The sequence below is a fragment of the Capra hircus genome, chromosome 11 (genome assembly GCF_001704415.2).
Source record: "Capra hircus breed San Clemente chromosome 11, ASM170441v1, whole genome shotgun sequence".
NCBI classification, from domain to species: Eukaryota; Metazoa; Chordata; class Mammalia; order Artiodactyla; family Bovidae; genus Capra; species Capra hircus.
The window spans coordinates 67076808-67091982 of record NC_030818.1 but is presented as its reverse complement, the minus strand read 5'-3'; the positions used below and the strand labels follow the sequence as shown (position 1 = coordinate 67091982).

Genomic DNA, 15175 nt, shown 5'->3' with positions numbered 1-15175 from the left:
TTCCACATCCTATTTGGTGTTGGTGGTGATGGTAGTGGGCCTTCCAGGTGGCTCAGTGGGTAAAGAATCCACCTGCAATGCAGGAGATGCAGGAGACATGGGTTCAATCCCTGGATTGGGAAGATCCCCTGGAGGAGGGCATGGCAACCCACTCCAGTATTCTTGCCTGGAGAATCCCATGGACAGAGGAGCCTGGTGCACTAGGGTCCATAGGGTCCCAAAGAGTAGGACACAACTGAAGCTACTTGGCACACACACATGCGTGCATGGTGATGATAGTGGTAGTATTGATAGTGCGATGGTGGTGGTGATGTTGAGTAGTCACATGACTAGTTCTGACCAGTGGGTTGTGAGTGGAAGGATGCATGTCATTTCACATGTCTACAGAGTTGAATTTCCGTTTCCCATCAGATTCAATCTGGACAAATCATTAATTTATTGGCAGTGCTCCACCCAGAGACTCTCCAGCATTTCCTTCGTTTGCAGCAATGATGGTAAAAGCCAGTGTTAAGGAATTTCCACCAGTCTAGCTTCCAGGATAGCACCCTCAGCAGAGCCCCTGTTGCCCCTCACCAGATGTGTAGCAGACACAGAGATTACAAAGGTTTATACCTTTGCTGTTTTGTGTCACTGTGATTTGGGGGATTGTTTGTTACCACGGCATAAACTACACTGACTGAGTTAATGGTCTGCATGCTTAGATTCTTTTCATCTCTGTGCACAGAACATGAGTCAGAGATGCCTGGATTTGGGGCTGACTTTCACCATTTACAATGACCTTGGCTAACCTTGCTAAACCTCAGTTTCCTCATGTGTCAAATAGTGATCATGGCCTTATGTGGTTATAAAGGAGATAACTAAATGGGATCATACAGGCAAAATGTTTACACAATGTGTGGCAGGTAACATGGACTCAGTAAACTTACTCATCTCTTCTCCTTTTCTATCTAAAATTGCCTTTACCTGTGTACATGGTAAATCACTTCATTCGTGTCCACCTTTTTGCGAGCCTATGGACCGTAGCCCACCAGGCTCCTCTGTCCATGGGGATTCTCCAGGCGAAAATACTGCAGAGGGTTGCCATTCCCTTCTCTGGGGGAATCTTCCTAATCAGGGATCGAACCTGTGTCTCTTATGTCTCCTGCATTGGCAGGCATATTGTTTACCACTAGCGCCACCTGGGAAGTCCGACCTAACCAGCCCCTTGCCCCAAATCCTGCCTGGAGTCCTTCTAATGTCCTCCTGCCTAAAAAGCAAACAGCTCTGGACTGCTTGCTGTTTTCTTTCATTCCTTGCAGCCTCCAGGACAGGACACTGTTGACAACAGGTATTGTCACCTGTACTTTTATTGGAGCACACACTTGTGATCGGACTTAGATTGAGAACAAATCTATGCCAAATGAATGAAAGAATCAGCTCTTCCAAATGGAAGAAATCTAATCACTATTTTCAGTACAAACATGGTATGTCTGGGAAACATGTCAGGAAATATCCAAATACCCACTTAGTCTTTTGTTGCCCAGTAATCACTGCAAGAGGCAAAATCCAGTCTCTGGACATCGTATCAAAAATAGACACATGTTCTAAATTCAGTTCAGTTTAGTTCAGTCGCTCAGTTGTGTCCAACTCTTTGCAACCCCATGAACCACAGCATGCCAGGCCTCCCTGTCCATCATCAACTCCCGGAGTCCACCCAGACCCATGTCCATTGAATCAGTGATGCCATCCAACCATCTCACCCTTTGTCATCCCCTTCTTCTCCTGCCTTCAATCTTTCCCAACATCAGGGTCTTTCCAAATGAGTCAGCTTTTAGCATCAGGTCACCAAAATGTTGGAGTTTCAGCTTCAACATCAGTCCTTCCAATGAACACCCAGGCCTGATTTCCTTTAGGACGGGCAAATCCTATTTGCATTTATGTGACAGCCAAGTCTCACTAAGGGATGCCAGAGTTTGAAGATAATTGCAGGTTATCTCAGGATGGGTGCCTTCCTCCAGCACTCCTGGATTCTATTCTCAGCTTGACACTGAGTTTTACCAGGTCTCCACAGCTAGAGGTAATTACTTGGCTGGCCCAGAAAGAAGCACAAAATAAAACAAAAGAGTTCTGCCCTATTTATTTTGAACCATAAGCCAAACCTTCCAATTTGCAAGCGGTTCTACCAACAATTACCTGACCTGATAAGACCTCTCCAAAACTGCAATTCTTTCAATTAAGGAAGAATATTGAAAAACCATCAAATCCATCTTGATACCAAAAAGAAGACATTCCGAGCCCCTGAAAAACTTTTTTCCCCTGATGCCTCTCAGAATTACTACTGTTTCATTTTCAAGGTACCTTCTAATGAATTCTGTTTTCCTTATTCAGAGTCAAATTTGCATTTTCATTACTGGAAGTCTTCTTCCAAAGCATTTCTGAAAACCAGCTACATCTATGAGTTTTAACATGTCTACAGAGTTGAATTTCCCCTTTCCACTGGATTAAATGTGAACAAATTATTAATTTATCAAATCTTTAAGGGCATTATAGTCAGATGTCCTTAGAGTCCTACCCATCAGGTAATCCCCAGACCTCTGGAACATCTCCATGGGCTGCAGAGGGTTGGAGACCCTGAAACTTTCAATCAGTTTAGAGCTGCTTTAACAGGAAAGCAGTAGCTCCTCAATTAAGTAACCTTAGTTGCCTTGTGCACCATCATTTCCTGAAACTCTGATGCAGGGATTTTTAATTCCTGGAATCTACCCAGTCGTATTGCCATGTGCTTCTCATTATGACCCAACTGCACAGGGCAATGATGAGTGGAAAGAGCTGGGCTGAGAGTCAGGAGCAGACAGCGTCCCAGCTTTGTCATTATCTAATCCTAGGTCCTTCCACAGGTCACTTAATCCAGTGGGTTGACCAAGGTTGAACAGTTTTCTCATCTGTAAATTAGAGACAGTAGCGCTTGCCCTAGCAACCAAGCAAGGTTTTCTCTGGGGCACTTGTGAGACAGTGTAAGTTTTAGGAGACTTTAGTTTTGACTCTAAAGATTTCTTTTGTAAGTTAGCAGCTGGGAACCCAGAACATGGTGAGGTTCCCAGTCTAATGTTATAAAAGTCCATTTAATGACTGTGTCTCTGAAGTATAACACAGAGGAAGGGTTCTACAGAGCATCACCACATGTGACCACCCAATTTTGGATGCTGGGGTTGGACTTGCATGAGTGGCAAGATGGGATCCCATTGTATGGGGAAAAGAGAAAGAGAAAATGGGGGCTGAACAGAAAGGAAGTCGTGGAGGGAGGAGCTGAGGGGTTCTAATGGGCAAGGAGCCCACACAGTGAGCCTGTAGAGGGTCTTTGCAAATGCAAGGATTTTTTGGGTGACAGGCCATGGCTTTAGGAAACCCTGTAAGTCAACTATTCAAGGCTTACTGCCATCCTCCAGCTCACTATCTCCTCCACTTCTCCTGCCCCACCCCACTCAACCATTCTATTTTTGAAGTCTGTAGGGCACACATGAATATAGCCAGCACTTCCCCAGACTCACGATAGAGAGTCCACTTTTTCCACTTAAGTGACTAACAGCTCTCTATAAAACAGACCAATGTGTGATACATAAATACCTAGTGTAATAACAGAAGAGCCCTGCAAGAGAGGAAAGGTCCACGCATGTCCACGGGTTGGCCAACTGGGTGCACTAATCTTAGAGGGCCCTCTGGGAGATTTAAGGTGGCTAGCTGCTCCTTGACTGTTTTCCTCTGGATAAAGTCCTTCCAAATCTGACTTTTCAAATCCCTGATTGAATTCCCAGCAGTCTACTTTTCCTGACTGTAACCAGAAAAGCATGCTTGAATGAACATAAAATTCCATCATATAAAGCCTTGTGAAGCCCAGTCCATCAGCTCTGTGGCCAAAGCCGCTAATAATGCCCTATTGTGTTACTGTGGTAGTCTAGGTTATCATTATGAAGTCTTTGCTTCTGGTTGAGAAAACATGACGTTCCATTAAATGTATAATCTGGGTTTCTTCCAAGCCAGAGGTGCATCCTGCTTAAAGCTGAAATGAGCTGAGGTTTAATGTCACAGAAAAGAGGAGAACCATTCGCTGGGAAAAAAGGGAGCTGAGGGGTGGGGAGAAGAATGGTGAATTCACTGCCTTGTGAGCCACTGGTTTCAGCCTCTACAGTGTCTTGTCCGCCAGAGGATCTGAGAAGCCCAAGGAAAAAAAACGCATCAGCACTCTTTCCCTTTGCAAGCTGTAGTGGTTGGGTGCTGGACAGCACTTTCTGGGGAGGTACTTTCTAGGACAAAAGATCATGTCTTTAGGGACCAGCTGGGGGACTGTTTGCTATCACTGGCTTCTGGCCCATCCCCCAGCTTTGGGTTCCACAGTCCCACTAATCAGCTCGAATCGAGATGGCAAGCTGGAATTGCCAGCTTATCATACCAAGTTCTAGCAACTTTTTCATTCAGCACAAAAATGTCCCTCTCTTCAAGCAATAAGACAACTAAAAGAAGTCAGAGGAGTCCACCTCCATGTAAAGGTAGGTGCCTGTAAAGGCCTCCCCACCATTTTTTTCCTGGAGCATTTTGGGTCCTCAACATATTGCCAAGGACCCTATGATGTATTTAGAAATGTACTCCAGGATTAAACATGAAAGCAAATCCTCTATAATTGTGAGGGGCTTGGAGCTCAGCACGCTGGTTAAGAGAGGCCCCTCACACTTGAAATGACTTTTTAAAAACTCAAAATAACTTATTTTTGTTGAATATAAAAGTAATATACATTCATTGTAGAAAAATTTGAAGATTCAGAAAAGTGTAAAAAAAGAATTTAAAAGTCCTACTTTCTACAAATACTATTACATATTGGGTAAATAAAGACACACATGTGTTTAGCATTTTTTACAAAGGTAGAATCATAGTGTATAATGTTTGGTAATTGTATTTTCCCTTAAGAGCATATTATGTGCACTGTGTTTCTCCTAAAAATATCTTACAGGCATGTATAACATGTGTGCTCAATATCATGCAGACACCACGTCTAACTTATTAAATCCTCTGTTGTTGGACATTTAGATAATTCTCAGCTTCATTATCATAAACATCACAGCCACGAACATATAGGCACTCTTTTCTGTCTTGGAGTTTTCCTTTGATACATGTCATGTTATCTTCTTGTCTATGCTATTCAAAATATTAGCCACATATGGCTATTGAAATTTAAATTAAACAAATAAAATAGAAAGTTCATTTCCTCAGTCCCACTAGACACATTTCAAGAGTCAACAGCCACATACGGCTAGTGGCTACCATGCTGGAAAGCACAGAAAGAGAATATTTCTATCATCACAGAAAGTTTTATTGGATAGCACAAACCTAGAAAGACCAAACCAAATTTATATTTTCCTTATAAGATATGACAATGGCCCTCCTTCCCACAAGTTGGCCAATGTTGAATATTACAATTCTTTAAAAATCTTTGCCAACGTAATAAATACTACATCTTGTTTGATTTTCCCATTTCTTTGCTAGGGAACTTGAACTTTTTTGTTTATTACCTTTCATATTTTTTTGTGAATTATTCATATAGTAAGCCTGTTTTCTACTGAGATGATCTTTTAAAAACTGCTTTACATTTTAAGGTGAATTTATATTGCAAAAGTTTTTGTAACTTGTTATCTTTTATTTGTGACTTTTTTTTCACTTGTAGACATGTCAGATTTTAATATATTTAAATCTTTTTGCAGTTCTCTTTATTGTTGCTACTGTTTTTAAAGCTCCAAATCTAAGATTACAGTAATACTCATTAAGTTTTCTTTTAATTCTTTCTATACTTCATTTTTTAAATTAAATGTTTAACATAAAAATTTTCAATCCTCTTGGAATTTATCTTGGTGGTGGTGGTGGGGGTAAAGTGTAAATCTAAACTTTTTCTTTTCCTATGGACCAACCATTTGTTCAAGAACCATTTTTTAAAAAGCCATCCTGTGTTTTAATAATTTGCCTCACAGTACATTTTAATATTTGGAGATATAAGTATTTTCATTATTATTTTTCCAAAATGTTTTAGCTCTTAATACTTGTTTTTTTTTCCTCTAAGATAAACCTAGAATTATTTTGCTAAATTCCTCTCACCAACAAAATTCTTTCAGAATTCTGATTTTAAAGTTTAATTCAATTTATAAGGTAATTTGGAAAGAGTTTGATATCTCTGCAGTGTAGAGTTGTTTCATTTCAGGACATGGTGATTCTGTCCATTTTCAAATCTTCCTGTATGCGCTTCTGAACTGGCTTTAAAAAAAAAAAAAAAGCACAATGATGGGCATCTGTGTTTTCAGACAGTCTGAATCTGTGAGCTGGTGCTCCCAGCCGCTAGAAGTAACAAAAGAAATTCCATTTCTTAGCACTGGAGTATATTTTCAGTATCCACCTTCTCATAAATCTGCAGGAAAGAGATCTCCCTTTTCATCCAAAGAATCTGGAGTTCAAAACAGCCTTTACGGAAAAAAATCAAACTCCAGGGGCAACTGCAAAGCACATTTGGTGTCTAGCTGGCCAGCTTATTTTGCAGGACTCTTTTTCCAACTGGCAAATACTTTCCAGTCTGTGAAACTCATGTCCCCTCCACTGTAACAGCAAGCGTCCTGTCCTGGCAGTGGGGCGCTCACACAGCACTAGTGAGCACTAATCTTCACTGAGGGGCTTTTTATTGTTAAAGCTGCTTTTTAGTTGATAGCAGGCAACTTCCTTGAATGACTGTGGCTTGGCAAGTCTACGGGGAATTGGGCAGAGTTCAGTTCTCCCTTGAACAGTCCTGAAGCCTCATCCATTTTTGCAAGAAAACCAGGGCTCCTGCACTTCCCTGGTAGCCCACCAGTCAAATCGCCAAGAACTTGACTTCGCCTGCATCGGGGTTTCTCAAGCCCAGAGGGAGGAGAAATATACCCGCAAGGGACTTTTGGCAATGTCTGGAGACATTTTTGCTTGTCCCCACGGAGAGACTAGTGCGGGTTGAGGAGTGGGGTTGGGGAGGTTATAGAGACTAGTGGGGGTTGGGGGGTTAGGGGGTAGTACCAGCATCTAGAGGGTAGCCTACGGCCAGGGATGCTCAACATTCTACAGCTCACAAAACATCCTACAACTCACAAGACGTCCCCACAACAAAGAACTCCCTAGCCTCAAACTCAGTGGAGTGGAGAAATCCGCCTTATATTTCCACGAACTGCCCAGTCTGCCTACATTCTATGATGAGGAACCAGGGAAAAGGAATACGTAGGGCAGAGTTTTTAAACAAGAGACAATTGGCTTTTAAAAACCCACGCCGCTTTCTTTAGACGTGTGTGAACGTTGTTCTGCCTCTCCTAAGCAAGCTTTTCTCACCAAGGATTCTAAAGCAAATGAAAAAGGTTCACAGAGAGGTAGTAGGTCAACAGCATCTTTACACTCCCATCCTCAAACTCAGGCGCCTCGGTCGTCGGAAAGCAAGGCAGCGAAGAAGCTGTCTGGAGAACAAGCAGCGACGCCTGCCCGTCCGGCTCCTGCAGCCGGGAAGGATGGGGACGTGCGCTCGGTCCACAAAGGCGCAGAGCTGGGGCCAGCGCCACCTCCCGCGGCCCCTCTGGGTCCCTGGAGATGCGCGCCTGTCCCAAAGCCACCCTGCCAAGGAGCCCAGCCCGGGTAGAAAGCATCATCAGCTTAGCCTAGGGTGGAACAACTCACGGCACTTACTTGTCCAGAATGAAGTACAGGTCAAATCCCCCGTAGCAGGCTGGACCCCCTTCCTCCCTGCGTCCCCCTTGCCCGGCGCAGATGAGCACAAAAGTGGCCAAAGAAAGACACTTGAAGCCAATGCCCAGGGCTTTCTGCTCCACGGTGGCCATGACCTGCAGCCCCAGGGAGAGGGTATGGTCCTCTCCTCCCCACGCTCCTCGAACTCGCCAGGACCCTCAGGGGCGCGCCATCCGAGGGGCCCTCCTCTCGGGCCCTTTATTCCCCCTCGCTCTCCCGAAAAACTCCCCGGAAGCAATTGTCTGGAAGAGTTCAAGGTTTTCCTTCTGGTTTCCGCTACGATTCTGTTTCTAGGTTTCGGGTTTCAAGAATCCCAATACTGTAGTCCGCTTTTTTTTAAAGGGGCTGCTCCTGACTCGGGCCGGCAGGCCGCTCGGGAGGCAGCGCTGAGGTTTTGCAATTGAAGCAGTTCCGTCCTGACGGTTCTTTGTCCCAGATTTTAAATATTTTGGGGTGGGTTTTCAAATTGTTCTTGGTTGGGGGAGTGCTTACTCTTTTCTCCCTCCTCTCAACACCCGCCCCCCGGGCCTTCATATTTTGATGGGGAAAGAAAGTTCAAAGGGTGCCACCTTGTGGCCAAGGACGGCGAAAGCACTCTTGCGCATTCTAGGGAGCCTGGCTGTGCATGTTTCTTATTCCTTCTTTTTTCTCACGCATCTTTCCTTTCATTCTCCATTACGTCTTCCCCATTTTTAGTTCTTCCTCACTCGCTAGCTTTTTTATCCTTGTTCTTTCTTTTCCTGTTCTACGTCCGCTGATAAGGTCCATGTAAGCAATTGATGAGAACTTCCTCCAAACACCACGGCTCTGACCCCAGGCTAGGACCTTTGCAAACAAGATGCTGGACAAACGAGCAGAGAAGAACGGGCCTTTGTGATCTGAATCACCCAAGTGACCTTACTGTACACTTTCCGCACATCATAAAAGGGACTGTTGGGATGCGGTCATGTGACTGAAAACAGCGAAAACAGTCCCACACAGAAAGCTGTTCCTGGCATGAAACAGCGGAGCATTCTAGACGGTCTCCATCTCCGATTTGGGAGATTCTGTGGTAAGTTCTTTTCAGCCTGTGAACTTTGACTTTTTTCACCCAATCTTTGATTTAAGGCAGAGGAAACAAACAGCTTTACAAGAATGTGAACCTTCCAAACAGTTTGGGACTGCCAGAGAAGCTCTGTTTTCTACAGGGAGGGATCCTCTTTAGAGTGGGCTCTGGACCCCCTTCCCAGCGGGAACTCAAGTTTTATCTTCCTATGTCTTCCACTCTGGGAATCCTCAACACACACTCGTGCTCTGTATTTCAGGATTATTGCTCCAGACACTCATCTTCCCCTCTGCTTGAGAGCCTCTAAATTTTGGAGATTCCTAACGCACTGCACTAGCCTGCCTCCAAAATGTTCCTTTCTGGTCTTCATCTCCTGATATTCACACCTCCTCTCCCACACTGAATGAGACTGAACGGTGTGTAATAAATACGGTACAGCAGAAATGATGGTGTGTGACTTCTGAGAATATAAAAGATATTGTGCATTTATCTTTTTAAACTAGAATTTTCTTTGATGATGGCCATTCTGACTGGTGTGAAGTGATACCTCATTGTAGTTTTGATGTGCATTTCTCTAATAATTAGCGACTGAGCATCTTTTCATGTGCCTGTGGACCAGCTGCATTTCTTCTTCAGAGAAAAGTCTGTTTAGGTCTTCTGCCTATTTTCTGATTGGGTAGTTCGGTTTTTCATATTGAACTGTTTGACACCAATGTTCGTAGCAGAACTAATTACGGTAGCCAAGACATGGAAGCCACCTAAGTGCCCATCCACAGATGAAAGGATAGAGAAAATGTGGTATATATGGACAATGGAATATCACCAAGCCATAAAAAAAGAGTGAAATGATGCGATTTGCAACAACATGGATGGACTTAGAGGTTATCATACTAAGTGAAGGAAATCAGAGAAATAAAATATCATTTGTGGTATTTAACATATATGCTTTCCCAGGTGGTGCTAGTGTTAAAGAACCCACCTGGCTATGCAGGAGACCCAAGAGGCCTGGATTCGATCCCTGGGTCAGGAAGATCCCCTGGAGAAGGACATGGCAACTCACTCCAGGATTCACGCCCCAAGAATCCCATGGACAGGGAGGCTGGTGGGCTCATGGGATCGCAAAGAGTCAGACACAACTGAGTGACTAACACACACTCCAAAATATATATGTGGAATCTAAAAATATACAAGAGAACTTATTTACAAATAGGAAATGGACTCACATACCTAGAAAACAAACTTAGGGTTACCAAAGAGGAAAGTGCAGGGGGAGGAGGAAATTAGGAGTTTGGGATGAACAGATACACACTCCTGTATATAGAACAGGTAGACAACAAGGTCCTACTGGATAGCATGGGGAACTCCATTCAAAACACCTTGTAATAAACTGTAATGGAAAAGAATCTTAAAAAAGAATAGATATGTATATGAATCACTTTGCTGTAAACCTGAAACAATTGCAACATTGTAAATAAACTACATCTTAATAATAATAATAATAATAAAAGATATTGCCGTTTCCTCCTTGTTCTCCTGTGCTACTTTCTCTGGGGAACCCAGGGCCATGTCATGAGATTTCTCAGGCAGCCCTGTGTAAGAGTCCATGCAATAAGGAACTTAGTGCACCTACTGACCAACATCAACCAGCCAGCCACGTGAATAACCCATCTTGGAGGTGCATCCTCCAGCTCCAGTGAAGCCTTCAGATGACCGCAGTCCTGGTTAACTTCTTGACTGTAACCTTATGAGAAGCTCAAAGCCAGAACCACTCAACCAAGCCATTTCAGATTCTTGACCCACAAAAGTTATGAGAGAATGAAAGTGTATGTATGTTTCAAGCATCAAATGTTGAGGGCAATTTGTTATGCAATAATAGACAACTAAGAAATGCCTATTATCATGTTAAAAATTTGCAGCTATCTTTAGGGGGAAAAAGATGTCTAACTGTATTTTCCAAGCTTAGTTGACCAAGAAACTGTTCTTTTTTTGAAAAGTACTGGACCTATTAATACTTACACTTTGGAAATAACTACTCTCAGGAAAAAAATAACTGTGGGGAGATTAAAATACTCTAACTTATTCAAGGTTTTTTTTTCCCCCATATATTCTCCCTCTCTCCAAAACTGAAGACCTCTCCTAGTCCCATTGCAGCTCTGTGATGAGAAAGAAGGTGAGGAACATCTACTGAAATTAAGTGGGTAGATGAATGCAGAAAAACCAGGGGAAACTGTTTAGAAAAGGAACATGAGATAGAAAAATATAATGAAGAGAACATTTGAGGGTTACAGGATTGGCAAAGAAAAGGCTTGAACCTGAAAGGGATTTGGGGGACAGGAGGGGTCAGGGAAGATTAGGAGTGTCTTCTCTCATCCTCATGCTCTCAGTTCAGTTCAGTTCAGTCGCTCAGTCATGTCCAACTCTTTGCAACCCCATGAACTGCAGCATGCCAGGCCTCCCTGTCCATCAGCAACTCCTGGAGTTCACTCAAACTCATGTCCATCGAGTCGGTGATGCCGTCCAGCCATCTCATCCTCTGTCGTCCCCTTTTCCTCCTGCCCCCAATCCCTCCCAGCATCAGAGTCTTTTCCAATGAGTCAACTCTTCTCATGAGGTGGCCAAAGTACTGGAGTTTCAGCTTTAGTATCATTCCTTCCAAAGAACACCCAGGACTGATCTCCTTTAGAATGGACTGGTTGGATCTCCAAGGGACTCTCAAGAGTCTTCTCCAACACCACAGTTCAAAAGCATCAATTCTGCGGCACTCAGCCTTCTTCACAGTCCAACTCTCACATCCATACACGACTACTGGAAAAACCATAGCCTTGACTAGACGGACCTTTGTTGGCAAAGTAATGTCTCTGCTTTTGAATATGCTATCTAGGTTGGTCATAACTTTTCTTCCAAGGAGTAAGTGTCTTTTAATTTCATGGCTGCAGTCACCATCTGCAGTGATTTTGGAGCCCCAAAAAATAAAGTCTGATGCTGTTTCCACTGTTTCCCCATCTATTTCCCATGAAATGATGGGAACGGATGCCATGATCTTAGTTTTCTGAATGTTGAGCTTTTAGCCAACTTTTTCACTCTCCTCTTTCACTTTCATCAAGAGGCTTTTGAGTTCCTCTTCACTTTCTGCCATAAGGGTGGTGTCATCTCTAGGGACTCTCTTTAAAGTTTGGATGACAGAAGCATGTTTTGAGGGGTTTATAGTTTAGGAAGTTAGTCTGGCAGGGGATCAGAAGAGTCAACAGAATTCTTCAAAGTTAGAGACACAATTGTTAAAGATAAGTGAGGGAATTCCCGCGGTAGGAAGCGGTGGCAGGGGCGGGTGGGGGGGGGGGCGGCGGGTAGGGGGTGGCGGGGGTGGGTGAGGAAAATTCAGTATGAAACAAAGTATGGGAAACTGGAGAGAGTGAAGTGGTCTCCCCTGGGACAAAGAGGGTTCTTTCAAGGACAGAGAGTTAGATGGATTCAGATACTTGAAGGCCCAAGTTGCCTGTTTTTCTTTCACTATCCTAGATAAAGTGAAAGTCACTCAGTCGTGCCTGACTCTTTGTGACCTCATGGACTATACAGTCCATGGAATTTTCCAGGCCAGAATACTGGAGTGGGTAGCCTTTCTCTTCTCCAGGGGATCTTCCCAACCCAGGAATGGAACCCGGTCTTCCCCACATTGCAGGTGGATTCTTTACCAGCTGAGCCACAAGGGAAGCCCAAGAATACTGGAGTGAGTAGCCTATCCCTTCTCCAGCAGATCTTCCTGACCCAGGAATAGAACCAGAGTCTCCTGCATTGCAGGTGGATTCTTCACCAGCTAAGCTATCAGGGAATCATTAATACATCTTGATCATTTGTCACTCTACCTTTTCCTCTCTCTCACTAGCGCAGAGAAATCCATTTCATGTGCGTCTTCCAATTAGAGAGTTTATGTCAGCTTCACTCACTATGGAGAGGTGTCCTCCAAATATGCCCATGAAGTGAACTTGATATTGAGCCATGGAGATATGGTTAATCTCATGGAATGCTGAGTGGAAGAAAGATGTCCAGAGTCTATAACAAGACAAATGAAGTCCTTGGTGGGATATCAAAATGATGGTTCAGCAGGTCCTCAAGAGGAGACATTTCCAGGTTCTTCAAATTGGCAACATTTTCTTTTGGTAGTGAGAATGTAACTGACTTATAATCAGTGCACATAGGGAAATGGAAAGGGTGGATCAGTTCTTTGAGGTTGGGGAAGTTGGGAAGAGTTTTCAATGGGTTCCTGCTAGCATTTCTCAGATTGATTTCACAGCTCAGAGATATTCAAGTATCAAGATACCTTTCCACAGATGTTATCATCTTCTCAAGGAAATGCTAAATATTCCACCTGGACTAAGGGTAGCCAGGGTTCTAATCTCTTTCAAGAACATTGACTAGCCTTCCCAGCTTTCACAGAGAAAGCCATATGGAAGGAATTCCCCTGCTTCTTCAAGTCAAGTCAGTGGAAGAATGATATAAATGTTGATGCTGGAGCTATGGAAAGATATTTCTGGGGTTGAAGAAGCACAAGGGCAAATTAACCACGCACGTGAGAGTGTTTGAGTGATAACCGGAAGTCAAGGCAGGGAAGAGCTTCTTGGAGGAAGAAACAGTCAGTGCCACATTGTGTGGAAGTCAAGAGCATAAGCCCTGAGAAAACCCCACTGATCTGACGTGTGTGTCATCGTGTCACCAAGGAGCACACCAGTGGAGTCATGCAGGGAGATGTTGGCCTGCAGTGAGTGGCCAGGAAGGGGAAACTTCTATGTCAAGAAGAGAGAGGGATAGGTGGTAACTTGTGAATGTTTGCACATTTTATGACACAAAGAAGGATCCCGGGATACTTAAGAATGCCAAGAATTTCAAGTTCCCTGGCTTCCAAAAGATGGATACTTTGTAATACTAGACTGACCACCTTAAGGCTTTATCCTGCACTCTAATCACTATTCCACATGAATTTTCCAGGCTTCTGTCTTTGAGACAGAAATTGTTAAATATGACCTACCTGTCTACCAGCCCCTAGTGACTCACTCTCCATTATTTGTCCCCTACTCTTCAACACATATGATTGAGCCCTTTTGTCAAGCTCTCAAAAACAAAGTTTGCTCTCCTGATAACATTGCCATCTAATCTTCTAAGAATCCAATTGGATACCAAAGGACCATTGGTCTAGGTTTTTGGAAAAGGTTTTGGAAGCTCCAGATAACAGAGTCTACTGAAGAAAACTTGGACATGTTCACAGTATGGACAGATCTGGCATTCTCTGCCAAAATTTGTGTCAGTCAAATAGGTTCAATGTTTGCTAAGGTCTTGGAGGTCCCACAGGTCCTCAGACTTTGGTGAGACTCCATAGCCTTTTAAGGCAAAACAGCCTTTAGTTAAAAAAAAAAAAAATCTCTTTTCATTGTTATGAGATTTCCTTCATGCTTATCTTCCATAGGACCACCACTTGCAAAAATTCAAGAGAGCATTCCTAGGGGCAATTTATTGTCCATAACAATATTTCTAAAGAATCTGAATCATTTGAATGTTGGGTTTTGGTCATAGGAAAAGAAAAGCCACCAGTAATAGCTTTAAGTCCAGCAGCAGAATCATGATTTATACCAAATACCTTGATGCATTCCATAAGACAGGTTATCCACAACCTCAGCTCTGAAACAGTCAAAACTTTGCTAAACCCGGCATGCTAAAGCCCAGCACAGTCTAACTTAAAAATCAGTTAACTTCACTATATCCCTTGATTCAATCTAGGGTAATCCCAAAACCCTGTTTACAGCCATCCAAATGAAGACAAAGAACTTATTCAACACAGTCCCAACCCAACTCTAATAAATTCAGAGCCATGAAAAAAATATGAGCCAATTTCATATATCTGTCAGCATCATCCCAGAGATAGACCATGTGTAATATGGTTCACAGCTGAGTTCAGCTAAGCTTCCAGACCATCCCAGTAGATCCAAAACCATATCCAAGCCCAGCCTGAAGTAGAACTGCTTACCCTCTTTAACCTAATCCAACCAGAGTTTAACCAAAGCTCAAAGTCAAACACAGCAAGACTTATGCACATCCCTACAAGGACTAGCAATGGCACCCCACTCTAGCACTCTTGCCTGGAAAATCCCATGGATGGAGGAGCCTGGTGGGCTGCAGTCCACGGGGCCGCTGAGAGTGGGACACGACTGAGCGACTTCACTTTCACTTTTCACTTTCATGCATTGGAGAAGGAAATGGCAATCCACTCCAGTGTTCTTGCCTGGAGAATCCCAGGGACAGCAGAGCTTGGTGGGCTGCCATCTATGGGGTTGCACAGAGTTGGACATGACTGAAGTGACTTAGCAGCAGCAG

General features: G+C 43.5%; 1 protein-coding gene across 1 annotated transcript in view; it reads right to left on the bottom strand.

Annotated features, from left to right (window-relative positions):
* ANTXR1 (anthrax toxin receptor 1) overlaps positions 1-8215 on the bottom strand; it is a 260409-nt gene extending 252194 nt beyond the window's left edge. The window contains exon 1 of the mRNA XM_013967784.2: positions 7711-8215. Within this exon, the coding sequence (XP_013823238.1) occupies positions 7711-7862 (152 nt within the window). The 5' untranslated portion in view covers positions 7863-8215. The remainder of the gene's footprint in view (positions 1-7710) is intronic.